At 41.5% G+C, this 13,832-nt stretch overlaps 1 protein-coding gene across 3 annotated transcripts in view; it reads left to right on the top strand.

Moving 5' to 3' along the window:
* Positions 1-13,832, top strand: part of PAK1 (p21 (RAC1) activated kinase 1) — a 145,679-nt gene that overhangs the window by 121,704 nt on the left and 10,143 nt on the right. For all 3 annotated transcript variants that reach the window (XM_053670805.1, XM_053670806.1, XM_037138569.2), the window contains exons 10-11: positions 4,331-4,443; positions 9,598-9,715. In XM_053670805.1, coding sequence (XP_053526780.1) covers positions 4,331-4,443; positions 9,598-9,715 — 231 coding nt within the window. The remainder of the gene's footprint in view (positions 1-4,330; positions 4,444-9,597; positions 9,716-13,832) is intronic.

The following is a 13,832-nucleotide window of genomic DNA, read 5'->3' as shown; positions in this document are numbered from 1 at the left end:
CTTCAGCAGAAGGGAGCCATGAACGGAATAGAGAGTATTTGGGGTTTCCTTACATTCTACTCTTTGGATACAGAGAGGGAATGTTGGCAGGTGGGCTGTGGCTGGGAGCTGCCTGGGCAAGTTCAAAGCTCACAGAGCACTGGGGCTCAGAGATTGAGTGCGTTGCCTCCCGTTCCAGTGGAAGTAGTGCTGGGCTCCCCTGCCGGTGTGCGTACATTTGGTGGTTGGAATCCTTTGGCGCGTGGAGAGGTCATGGATAATAGGGACGGCTGTATCCCATTGTGCTATTGGGAGCCATTGGCAAGTGTCTCAGCCGAATATTGAGGCTCCATTGAGGGTAGGTCAACTTTTTAAAAATATCATCATTATGGTTAAGGATTTATTTCTTTTCTTTGAGGTAAGAATTTAGCAACCTATATATTTACCTTCAGTTACTTATACAACCTTGGAAAAGTCATTTCACCTCTCTGAGCCTGAATTTTATCTATTTATAAAATGTGTGTGACCGTATAAACCTCACAAGTGTGTTGAAAGAATTCAGTAAAGCAATGCATGTGAAAATACATAGTAAACTGTAAGAACCACATATCTACTTTATTTGTACATATTTATTCTGTACAGCACTTACTGAACATTTGCTGTGTGCTACACCTTGTGCTGAGGATGAGAACTTTGTGAAAGTTCAGTGCTGTGCAAGCACCAAGACATTACAGTCATGTAGCAGTGGCTTTTGGGGAGCTGTGAAGCCGGGGAGATCCCGGCCAGTCCAGGGGCTTTTGACCTCATTGTCCTCCCAGCCCTTTGACCCTCCGCCCCAAATGCCCTCAATAAAACAGTTTGATCCCTTCACTGCAAAAATTGTATATGAATAAAAGAGACCATACTTTCCATTGTATACATATAAAAGGCTTACAGTGCTGACCTGTTAAAATCGTGAGGAAGGACGGATAGTATCATTGTGCCAATTTTAAATATGGTAAATTGGAGGCAGAGATAGAAAAGAGGTTATGACAATCCTAAAAAAGAACCCTGTGAGGTAGGTAATATTACTTCCTTTTTACTGATGAGGAATTTGAGGCTCAGGAAATTGAAATAACTTTCTAGGGTTGTATGGTTAACAAGGACAGGCTTAGAAACTTTTTGATTCTAAAATCTAAACATTTGTTTTCTGGGCTGCAAGGCCCCTGCAGAGCTAAGGCTAGGCACTAGGGTCTCTTGTCATGTTTCGGCTTATTGGGCCTTTACAGCCATTAATGGGAGGCAGGCTCATGGTGGGCAATTCCTGGAAGGCTTGGAGGCTGCATGTGTGAGAAGCTGGCCACAGGAAACAGAAACCGGCTTTGCTGTGTGCCCGCCTTGTGGTTACAAAACTGTGAATGGAAGCGAGTCCATTAGGGTGGCTAATGCAGTGCGGTCAGGAAGTCCTCATTTCCTGCCCCAGGGAATATAAATCTATAGTGGAGTTGGCAGGATACTCTCAAGCTGTGTGAGTGAGTGCTTACTGGGGGCTATCCAGCTGGGAAGAACAGAGCTGTTGTCTGTCACCCATAGGAAGGTTAGTGTGTTAGTGCTGGGAAGTCTTCCAGTTACAGATGCAACAATTATTTTTCAAGCCCATTCTTTTAGAGGGAATGTGTGTAAAATAGACCGGAAGAGGCTTTGGAGTCATGTGAACCTGTGAGCATTGATTATGACTTTAGGCAATTTTCTTGTAATCCTTACCTGAAAATGCAGGTAGCAGTTTTTGCTTGGCAGGGTTGTTGTTAGGTTTTGCTGAAATAGTGTAAGTAGACCATCTACCATAGTGCCTGGTACACAGTAGGCATTCAGTAACTAGTAGCCATGGGAGAGGGGTTGGTTTTTGCTGTTCTTGTTGATGTTGTCATTCTTGCTGCTGTGAGCCAGGAACTTAACCAAATGCAGCTATTGCTATGATTAGCATTTTCATCGTTGCCTCACTTTATTATTTAAATTAATTTTTATATATGAGTAACACGTTGGCCATTATCTCATTTAGTTCTCAAAGCAGTCCTATGATGTAGGGAATCAGGGTTGGGATTATTATCCTTAGTGTAATGATGAAGAGACCGAGCCTTAGAGAGCTTGTGATTGGTCAAGGTCAGTAAGTGACAGACTCAGCCCTAGAACTTAGGTCCTGAGAGTTCAGGTCCAGTTCTTTTTCTGTGATAGGAGTGCTGTCTGGTGGCCTGAGTGTAAGGGATCTGAGTAGGTGGCATGTAGCCTAGGCCATAGTCAGTAGTTGTTAAAAAGCATCCCTGATGTCCTGCCACTACCTCTGTTATCCTCTGCCTGCCTGTCTCTCTTCTCCCTTTTGCTGCCAGCAGTGACTTCTGTGAGGCTCATAAGTACTGCTCCACCCTTCAGGACGGCCCGAGGAACTCCAGGGCACTCCTTTGGCTGCAGATCCTAACATGTGAGGGCGTGTAACATGTAACTTTACTATACTTAAAGTAATATGTCTTTAGATCAGTGTGTTGCCCTTCAGGCATTAGAAAAAACTGATCGTCATCTGGTAACAGAAAGCTGCAGCAGACCAGAAGCCCAGCCTGGTAGGAGACCCTACTCCAAGGCAAATGGAAGGGAGGCGATCAAAATGTTTAAACGAATTATCTCTACTCTTACTGATGAACTGGATCTCTGTAGAAACTGCCCATACGTGACTTGAAGAAATAATAGAGTAAGGATTTTTTCCCATAAAAATTTGAATTATTCATCCATCATACTTTTTGCTACTTCTGAAAAGACTAATTTAGTTCTATCAGGTATTCATGTTCATGTCTGTTAAGCAGAAAAAGAAACTATATTTAGGGAATTAACATTCAGCAAATAATTTAAAGTCTGTTCCTCTGGTGCAGAGTAACCTATTGCTGATGGTTTTTGTGGTTTAAAAATAAAGTACATATCAACCCACTGAATTCTCTCTTCCCCTTTTCATTTCCACAAACATTTGTTGAGCACCCATTGCATGTCAGGTCCTGTGCTTGGCACCAGGGATTTGGAGCTTTCAGTGAGTTCTCAAGTTTCTAGATGTACACATCTTAACTAATTGCATACAAGGCAGAATGTGGTAAGTTTCGTAAGAGAGGTGTACGTATGATCTTACGGAGCTTTAAGGAAGGGAAAAAGCCTATCTGGTTTGGAGAATAAGGTTTCTTTTGTCTTGACACAAAGTGTAAGTAGCTTTTTTTTAAATAAGTAGCTTTTGAATGTGTGAAATTGATGCAAGATACTCAGGTCACAGAGCATATGGAGAAATAGAGTGGGAAGTAGAATAGGGTCAGATCGTGAGAACCTGGCTGTTGGGCTGAGGGGAATCACTACGCAAACAGGAACCATCTATGATTGTGGTGTGTGTTTTTTAAAATTTTTTAGCAGGGAAGTGTTCATCATATGTGTGCTATGAGGGAAGATTAATCTGGTCACGTGTGCAGAATAAATTGGCATCACTTTTCAGAGTTCTAATCTCGACTTTGCTAACTGAATAGCTGTGTACGCAAGTCACATGTCCCCTCTGAATCACCATTTCCTTGTCTGTCAGAAAGGGTCAGTAGTGATGCTGAGCTTGGTGCCTCTGAGGATTAAGGGAAGTAAACTTGAGAACACCCAGATGGTACGCAACACAGAAGAGATGGATGCAAAAGTGCCTTAGAAACTAAAGTGTATCTTTATGTTTGTATTATGTAGAAACTGATTTATTTCTATAGACAAAAAGCCTATCAAGATCTTTTTTTTTTATGTACGCAAAAAATATAGGGGTCCTACCCTCTTTTTTCTTTTTTCTTAACCCGGTCATCTCTAATTTGTCTTTTCATACCAAGTTCAAAAAGCCATCTCCCTCTTTCTGAAGGCTCTCCCTACATTGCCAGATTAAAAGAGTCCTTGCCCTTTTTGTGTGTTTCTGTAGCACTTTGTATGGACTTTTGTTATAGCAAACCCCTTTTATATTGTGACTTTTGAAAGTATTTTATTAATATAAATATTTTATTTAGTAGCAAGATTTACCCTCAAATTTTGGTGCACATCAAAACCTCCCAGAGGGTTTATTAAAATACACCATGTTCTGAGTCAGTAGGTCTGGGTAGGTCCTGAACATTTTCATTTCCAAAAGTTTCCAGATGATGTTGGTACTGCCGGTCTGGAGACGTTGTATTGAGTACCAGCGGTCTATGTTGGTAAATTGTGAACTCTTCAAGGGTAAGACCGTATTTTATTTATCTCTCTCTGGTTAGTGTTCACAGTGCAATACTTAGTAGGTGCTCAGTAAATGCTGAGTGACTCTAATTGCATGTTAAATTCACTCTGATTTCAGGTGGCCATTAAGCAGATGAACCTTCAGCAGCAGCCGAAGAAAGAGCTGATTATTAATGAGATCCTGGTCATGAGGGAAAATAAGAACCCAAATATTGTGAACTACCTGGACAGGTATGGTCAGGTCCTGTTGGAGAGATAGGGCCTTTGGGACTGACAGGTGGTAGAGCTGTTAAAGGAGAAGGCAACCCCAACACTCGGAACTGCCTCCACTTAAGAATCTTTTATGGTGCATGTAGCCCTATGCCTCCCAGCCTCCATACTGCTGAACACCTCTGGTTGCTGCACAGTCTTTCTGGGTTAGGCTGAGCACTACCTGTAGCTCCTTGTAGCAGGTCATTGCACTGTTTGTTCTGCCTCAGGAAGACCTTCAGCCCATCTGCCTGCATCAGACACGTGGGCCTTTAAATCATTCTGCGTCCCAGATCTTTCTTCATCATGTTCCCCCTCCCAAATAACTTCTAGTTTGTCTGTATTCTGGTAAAAATGTGACACTCAGTATTTTTATTTAAGATTTGATCATAATGGAGAGTGTGGGACTTCTCCTTTGTTCTAAACTCAGCACAACCTAATGATTTCATTCATTATTTTATTTGGTTTAAGCCCAGAGGCTTAAACTGCGGACTCGGGAGAAAATAAAGCTCAGTCCCTGCCCTCAAATATCTCCTACTCTGTCGTAGAAAAAAGACACGTGGAAGCTCCTGTGGGAGGACGGGAGTGGGTGGCCTTAACCTGAGCACTCAGTGAGAGTGTTGCAACTGAGAGCCTGACTTTTGTGAGCTCCCAGAGAAGAACCTCATCCATATTTGTTCCTCTCCAAATATTCGATTTGCAGAGCCTTTATTTAGAGACACTTTTTTAAAAAAAAGATTTTATTCATTTATCTTTAGAGGGAAAGGGAAGGAGAGAAGGAGAGAAATATCAATGTATGGTTATCTCTCATGTGTCCCCTGCTAGGAACTGGCCTGCAACCCAGGCATGTGCCCTGACTGGGACTCAAACTGTGATCCTTTGGTTCTTAGGCCTGTGCTCAATCCACTGAGCTAAACCAGCCAAGGCTAAAGATACTGTTTTTGAAGGTACCTTGGCACAGTGTACAACTACAAAGTGTTCAACACAACCTGTATCTGGACTTGCATTGTTTTAGATCTGTGCCTAGGTAAATGGGTTCTGCTTTGTAAGTGCCTGGAAATAGTCCCTTGGACCCTCATATTTATCCCCCCAATTAGTCCAAAGAATGGGTCTTTTGGATGTACGGGGAGAGAGGGCATCAGTGTTTTGTTGTTGTTGTTGTTAGGTGGGGCTCAGGGGGGAAATAGGTTCATGTCAGTGGGAGGGTTTGGAGGTTTTTATCAGTTCTGTATTCTCTTTCAGTCCAAGTCCCCCTAGTCTTCTCTCACAAAAGAGATTGTTGAATAAAGACTTAATTTGCCATATTTATTCTTTTTTAACTTTTTAAAATATATTTTATTGATTATGCTATTACAGTTATCCCATTTTCTTCTCTCCTTTATTCTCCTCTGCCCTGTACCCCACCTCCCACCATCATTCCCCCACCTTAGTTCATGTACAGGGACCATACATATAAGTTCTTTGGCTTTGCCATTTCCCATACTATTCTAAATCTCTTCCTGTCTATTTTGTACCTACCATCTATGCTTCTTTTTAAAAAAATATATTTTATTGATTATGCCATTACAGTTGTTCTATTTCCCCTCCTTCATTCCCCTCCACCCTGCACACCCCTCCCCCATCATTCCCCCCCTTTAGTTTATGGCTACCTGTCTCAAGTTCTTTAGATTCTATATTTCCCATACTATTCTTGCCCTCCCCGCTATCTATTTTCTACCTACCAGCTATGCTACTTATTTTCTGTACCTTCTCCCCCCTTCTCCTTCTCCCACTCCCCTGTTGCTAACCCTCCATGTGATCTCCATTTCTATGGTTCTGCTCCTGATCTAGCTATCCTCTTAGTTTGCTTAGTTTTGGGGGGGTTCTTAATAACTGTGAGTTTGCTGTCCCTTCACTGTTGATCTTTTTTATCTTCTTTTTCTTAGGTCAGTCCCTTTAACATTTCATATAATAAGGGCTTGGTGATGATGAACTCCTTGAATTTGATCTTATCTGAGAAGCACTTTATCTGCCCTTCCATTCTAAATGAAAGCTTTGCTGGATAGATCAATCTTGGATGTAGGTCTTTGGATTTCATGACTTGGAATACTTCTTTCCAGCCCCTTCTTGCCTGTAAGGTCTCTTTTGAGAAATCTGCTGACAGTCTGATGGGAACTCCTTTGTAGGTGACTGTCCCCTTATCTCTTGCTGCTTCTAGGATTCTCTCCTTCATTTTAATCTTGGTTAATGTAATGATGATGTGCCTTGGTGTGTTCCTTCTTGGGTCCAAGTTCTTTGGGACTCTCTGAGCTTCCTGGATTTCCTGGAAGTCTATTTCCTTTGCCAGATTGGGGAAGTTCTCCTTTATTATTTGTTCAAGTAAGTTTTCTACTCGTGATTGTTCCTTTTTCCCTTCTGGTACCCCTATAATTCGGATGTTGGAGCGTTTAAAGATGTCCTGGAGGTTCCTAAGCCTCTCCTCATTTTTTGAATTCTTGTTTCTTCATCCTTTTCTGTTTGGTCATTTTTTCCCTCTTTCTGGTCCACTCCTTTGATATGAATCCCAGTTTCCTTTCCATTACTGTTGGTTTCTTGTGCATTTCCATTCATTTCAATTAGTTTAGCCTTCATATGTTCCTCTAATTTGTGACTAAAATCAACCAGTTCTGTGAGCATCCTGATCACCAGTGTTTTGAACTGTGCATCTGAAAGTTTGGTTATTTCTTCATTGCTTAGATTTAACAGCTCTGGGGCTCTAAGTTCTTCTTGAGCCATGTTTTGATCTGTTCGTGCCTGTTAGGTATGAGGGGCAGAGCCTTAGTTGTTCACCAGGGTGGGGCCACCCAGGTCGCTTGTTTGTGACACTGCAGGTGGGGGTGGGGTCAGAGAGGGACAATGGCGGTCCCCTCTGCCGCCTCCAGCCACTGGGGCCTGCAAGGTCTGCCTCACCGTTCCCTCCTTCACCAGTTTATTTGCGTGCAAATGTGTGACTGTGGTCAGCCCTCAGTGAGTCCGCTGCCCCGAGCCCTCAGTGAGTCCACCACCTTGTGCCCTCAGTGGGTCCGCCCGCTTCTCCACACCTGGGATCTGCCTATGGCTGCCCGCACGCCTGGGTCGCGCACCCGGGTCGATCCAGCGGATCTTTCCTGCCTGACCCCGCTCTGCTGCTGGCTCTGCCCCTCTTACTGGTTTGGCTGAAGGGTTTGTTGTTGTCAGACTTCTGTGAAGTTCAATTTTCTGTGGTTTTGGCTGCATTTTTGTTGCTAAAACTTTGTTTTTTTAAACTTGGTTGTGGGAGGAGGCACAGCACTTCCACCTACGTCTCCATCTTGGCAGAAGTCCATATGTTCTTCTAATTTGTGACTAGAGTCAACCAGTTCTGTGAGCATCCTGATCACCAGTGTTTTGAACTGTGCATCTGAAAGTTTGGGTATTTCTTAATCGCTTAGAGTTATGGGCTCTGGGGCTTTGAGCTGTTATTCTTGAACCATAATGTTTTGCTCTGTTTTTGCCTGTTATGTATGAGGAACAGAACCTTAGGTGTTCACCAGGGCAGGGCCACCCAGGTCGCTGGGTTGTGATGCTGTATGTGGGGGCAGGGTCAGAGAGGGACAGTGGCGGTCCCCTCTGCTGCTTCCCGCTGCTGGAGCCTTTACGATCTGTCTCACTGCTCGGTCCTTTGCTGGTTTATTTGTGTGTGAATATGTGACCGAGGTCAGCCTGTTGCCTTGTGCTCTCAGTGGGTCCGCCTGCTGCTACTCCACATCTGGGATCCACCCACGGCTGCCTGCGAGCCTGGATCGAGCACCTGGGTCGGTCTGGTGGATCTTTCCTGCCCAACCGCGCTCCGCTGCTGTCTTTGCCCCTCTTACCGGTCTGGCTGAAGGGTTCGTTGTTGTTGTCGGACTTCCATATAGTTCAATTTTCTGTGGTTGGCTGCATTTTTGTTGCTAAAACTTTTCTTGTTTTTAACTTGGTTGTGCAGGAAGGCACAGTGCTTCTACCTATGCCTCCATCTTGGCAGAAGTCGTCATATTTATTCTTTATGGAAATTTAAGAACTACAAGACTTCTAATTAGAAAGAATAAGAGAATAATACACAAATCTCAGCCTTTGCATGAGACCATTTGTCTTTTTTCCAAGTGTCCTTCCCTACCCAGCAGCAGTCCTTCTTGCTCGCAGGATGAAGATCAGAGACACACCACACTGCACAAACCAATCCAAATAGTTTGTTTGTCTGAAGCCAGCAGAAGAATCTGTAGGGTTCTGAACTGTCCTTGTTTTTATTTGTCTTATTCTACAGCTGAAGATACTAACCAGATAGGCTAAGTGATCTTTTTATCATATAACAGGACTGAGTGATCTGATCTGTCAGTGAAACTGGTTTCTAACTCAGTCACACTCAGAATTTCTTTAGGGATATGGTGCTAACTGGCAGCCCTTGGCTTCCCAGAAGAGGCAATGGCTTTGCAGCCTGGCTGGATGCATTCCATTCCTGGAATCAGAGATGCTCAAAATGGAGACCATTGTCAGCATAATGACTATGTTTATAACGCTTTACAGCTTTTAAGTAGCTTTTTTAGCCATTGTATCTTTTAATATTTACAGTTATCTTTTATTTTACCCATTGATTTATTCAGTAAATATTGGCTTCTACTGGTGCTGGACTCTGGGGATAGAGTCTTGAACAGGACTCAGTACTTGGCTCATGATCTCAGACCCAACAGAACTCTCAAGGAGGTGTCGTGACTTTCCCTAATATTGGTAACGAGGACCCCAAATCCTATCTTTCTCAAGTGGTTGGGTGCTCTCTGCTTTGGTGCTTCTGTGTGGGAATCATGTCTAATTTTAGGAGGGATTACTTTGTGTTCTGATGAAATATAATTTTGTATTTCATATCTCCAACCTAGCGATCTTTAGTTCTGCCCTTTGAGACTTCACAGAACAGTTCACTTTGTTTTCTATGGGTGAATCTTTAAGAGATATCAAGTTAGTGATTCTGTCCCCCAGATTCTGCTTTTCCACAAAAAAACCCCAGAAACCTAAACTCTCCTGGAGCTGATGGAAATGCGGTTCACTGTGTGCTTAGTCCTTGAAATTCATTGCTGTGGCTCAGTGTACTCAGTTACTTCTCACCCTTTGTCTGTACTCCTACAGTTACCTTGTGGGAGATGAGCTGTGGGTTGTCATGGAGTACTTGGCTGGAGGCTCTCTGACAGATGTGGTGACGGAAACCTGCATGGATGAAGGCCAGATTGCAGCTGTTTGCCGTGAGGTAAGGCCAGTGGCCAAACCAGTCTTGAGCGGGGTGTGGCCTCCAAATCCATGTCAGTCAAAGTTCTACACCTAATGGGATCTCAACCTGGGCACTGTGCAGGTGGGAGAAATTGGATGGGAAATTAGACTCTCCCACCATTCTTTTATTATACCTGTTTGAAATGTCTATCAGCCTGATTTTTTTCTTTAAAGATAACTTTATTCTGGTTATAAAATTACATGCCTATTGCAGAAAAATTAAAATACCAAAATATAGAGTCACCCATAATTTCAACCCTTAAGTTTAACTGCTGTAAATACTTTGTAATGTTTTTCTTATCTCTTTGATATGGATATACATTTTAATCATATTTTTATTTTGCTTTCCTGCTTTCTTCATGTGCTATGAAATTTCCTATGAAGCAGAGTAAGAAGGTGGTGACAGAAGAATTACTATTTTAGACAGAGTCATCAGGCAAGGCTTTGCATAGATTTGAATAAAAGATCTGAATGATATGAAAAGTAAGCCAAGTTAAAATCTAGGGTAAAATATTTGCAGGCTTAGGAAATAGAAAGCAGAGCCTGAATAGTCATTCTCCTTTCTCTTCATCCCTGTTGCATGTCTGAGGTCTGTAGTATGCTGGTGTAAGAAGGGGAAGTCCTCCACAAGGGCTCGGAGCAGCACTCAGAGGACAGTCACATTTTCATGAAAACAAGAGGATGAAGAGAACATTCAGAGAAACTGAGGATATTGGGTGTTTTGCTGATATGAGACTGGAACTTATCAGTCACCCAGAGAAAAATTTGGGAATTGGGGGAAGAGAGAATAGGATATTATATTAGTAGGTTCAGAGTTTGATACAGATTAGTCTAGTAAGTATGATTGGAGTTTGATGATGCAACACCTGGAAGCATACAGATGAATTTTTTTTTCTTTTTTTTTTTTTAATTTTATTTAGTTACTTTTCAAGTACATTTTTTTTTAATCTATTTCTCCCATCCCACCCCCACCCCCCCACCCGGTCTCCACCCTCCCTCCCATTCCCCTCCTCCCCCAGTCCTCATCTCTGTGTCTTTCATACTTGTTCCTCAAAATCCCTCCCCCTTTTTCCCCTTAAGTTCCCTTCCCTCTCCCCGCTGGTCGCTGAATTTTTTAAAAGATTTTATTTACTTATTTTTAGAAAGAAAGGAAGGGAGGGAGAAAGAGAAGGGGAGGAGCATCAACATGTAGTTGCCTCTTGTGCTCCCCGGACCAGGGACCCAAGCCTGCAACCCAGGCATGTGCCCCGATTGGAAATCGAACCAGCGACCCTTTGGTTTGCAGGCTGGTACTCAATCCACTGAGCTACACCAGCCAGGGCAGAGGAATTTATGTAGTTGTATATTTAATCAGTATCAGGAAACATAAAATCATGTGAAATCAGTACTATCCTAGAAAATATGATCATCTTGGCATTAAAAACCCTGCAATCTAGAACAGGCAAAATAGGTTAATGGAATTAACACAGGGATTCTTAGGAGATCTGACTTCTTTTCTGTACCACTAAGGCAGTGTTACTCAATTTTCTTTTCATGTCTCTTTCCCTAACTCCAAAACGCCTTTGAAGACATTTTTCTCTGATCACATTGTCCCCATGAAATTTTAATTTCATACTATGTTGTACATCTGTTTATGTACTGTGGCCCTTTGGAAACCACAAACCATTGTAACATCGAAGATGTTTTTCATTAACCCTAGGAACTCTCTTTCACTGGTTAAAAATATATGCATGTGTATTCGAGGATGTAAATTTGCCTCAAACTGTTTATTTTTGAAATGGAGATTCACACTGTGTATAACTTAGGGGTGCCAGATAGATCAAAAAGCACTTGTAAGAATTTTTCCATGTTCTTTAAATAGGTGGCATTACTGTTATCCGTGAGTTCTAATAGGGATCATCCCTCTTTTTTAAAATAGCTTTGTAGAACAGCCATGGTACATTTACACAATGGAGTATTGCTTGGCCACAAAAAAGAAAAATTTTACCCATTGTGACAGCATGCGTGGACCTGGAGAACGTTATTTTAAGTGAAGTAAGCCAGTCAGAGAAAGACAAATACCATATGATTTCACTCATATATGGAATGTAATGAGCAAACTGAACTAACAAGCAAAATAGAGACAGACTCATAGGTAGAGAGCAGGCTGACAGCTCTGGGGGAGGGGACCTGGGTGGGTGGAGGGTTTGAGCAAAAAAAAAAGGAGAGAAGGAACTGATGGACACACAACAGTGTCAGGAAAAAGCAGGGTAGGTGGAGATGGAAGCGGGTATGAAGGGATAAATGGTGATGGAAATAAAAAAAGAATAGCTTTATTGAGATATAATTCACACACTGTATAATTCACCCATATAATGTACAGATGGTCCCTGACTTGTGATGGATCCACTTAAAATGTTTTGACTTTACAGTGGTATGAAAGCAATATGCATTCAGTAGAAACCATACTTTTTGAATTTTGATTCATCCTATCAAAGTATATAATTTTATCATTTTTAATATATTGTACAACAGCTATCATTATAATCAATTTTATCAACCCCAAAGAACCTCCATATCCATTAGCAGTCATTTTTCACTCATCCCACTTCCTGACCCTCTCAGCATTATGCAACCACTAATTTATTTTCTGTCTTGATTTGCTTGTTTTGGATATTTCATATAAATGCAGTCATACAGTATTTGCTTATTTGAGACTGGCTTCTTTCACTTAGCATAATGGTTTGAAGGTTCTTTTTTTGTCTTTCACAGAAGGTTCTTTTTTTTGTCTTTCACAGGAGGTTCGTCTGTATTATAGAATATAGCAGTATTTTATTCCTTTTATTAGCAAATTAGACTCCATTTATTTATCTGTTCCTCCGTTGATGGACATTTGGGTCATTACCACTTCTTGACTACTGTGAATAATTCTGTGAACATTCATGTACAAGTTTTTGGTTGAACATGTATTTTAATTTCTCTTGGGTATATGCTAGAATTGAACTTCTAGGCTTAACATTTTGAGGAATGGCCAAACTGTTTTCCAGAGTGGCTGTACCATTTTATATTTCTGTTAGAAGGGGATGAAGGTTCCAGTTTTCCGAAATCATCCTTTTTGATCATGAGTTTTGACATCTAGACATCAGGGTCTTCAGCCTCCTTAGGAAAACAACTCTTGCAGGGAATAGCTAGTTCTGGTTATTGGTTTGTTTTTAACTTAACCATAAGCATGTTTTTACAAATAAAGTATTAATTTGAGAACATGTAAATAGTATTTAAAAGTATTTTCCAATTGGTTTGTATCTGTTGTTTTTCATTTGGCAAAATCTTCTGAAACTTTAGCTTTGGGTTCCGGACTTAACCTACTAAATCTAGTAGCAAATTTGAGCTTCTCTTTTCTGATCTCCTCATTTTATAGATGGGAAAACAATAGCCCGGAGAGAGTAAGTGATTTATCTAGAACGATTTTGTCCATCAGGTAGTGGCAGGACCAGGCAATTTCATTGTTTTAGTCTGTATGTTATTCATTCTGCCCTCTAAATAAGGTGTTTTCCAAGGTTCTTTTCTTTCTCCCCTTATCTTCTATAACATTTGCCAGATCCAACCATTTCTATTATTTAAAAAAATAATCACCTCTTTATAAATGATCCATAAATACTTATCTCAAGACCAGGCCTCTGTATGGAACTTAAGACTCATATGTTTAGATGCCTACTGTGTATTTGTCCACAAATGTTTATAAGTGTATAAAATTCAGCACACCCCAAATAGTATAAATTATCTCCTCACCAAAATAAGATTATCTTCCTAACTTCCTACTTCTAATATTAGTTCCAGATGCCTAGTTTCCCAAGTATAACTCTAATTTGTCACTTTCCTTCAGTTTTTTTTTATTGTTGATCAATTACAATTGTCCCCATTTTCTCCCACCACTCTGCGCTGCCCCACCCACCCCCACCTCCCATACTCAATCCTACCCCCTTTGTCCATGGGTCCTTTATACATGATTCTTGACGACCCTTCCCCTTCTTTCCCCTGTTACTCCCTCACCTTCCCCTCTGGTGACTGCCAGTTCTTTATTTCAGTGTCTCTGGTAATATTTTGCTTGCTTATTTGTT

This window comes from Artibeus jamaicensis, unplaced genomic scaffold (genome assembly GCF_021234435.1).
Source record: "Artibeus jamaicensis isolate MK-2021 breed Jamaican fruit bat unplaced genomic scaffold, CSHL_Jam_final contig_64, whole genome shotgun sequence".
Classification (NCBI taxonomy): Eukaryota; Metazoa; Chordata; class Mammalia; order Chiroptera; family Phyllostomidae; genus Artibeus; species Artibeus jamaicensis.
Note: the sequence above shows the minus strand (reverse complement) of the source record. Positions and strands in the feature narration are given on the sequence as shown.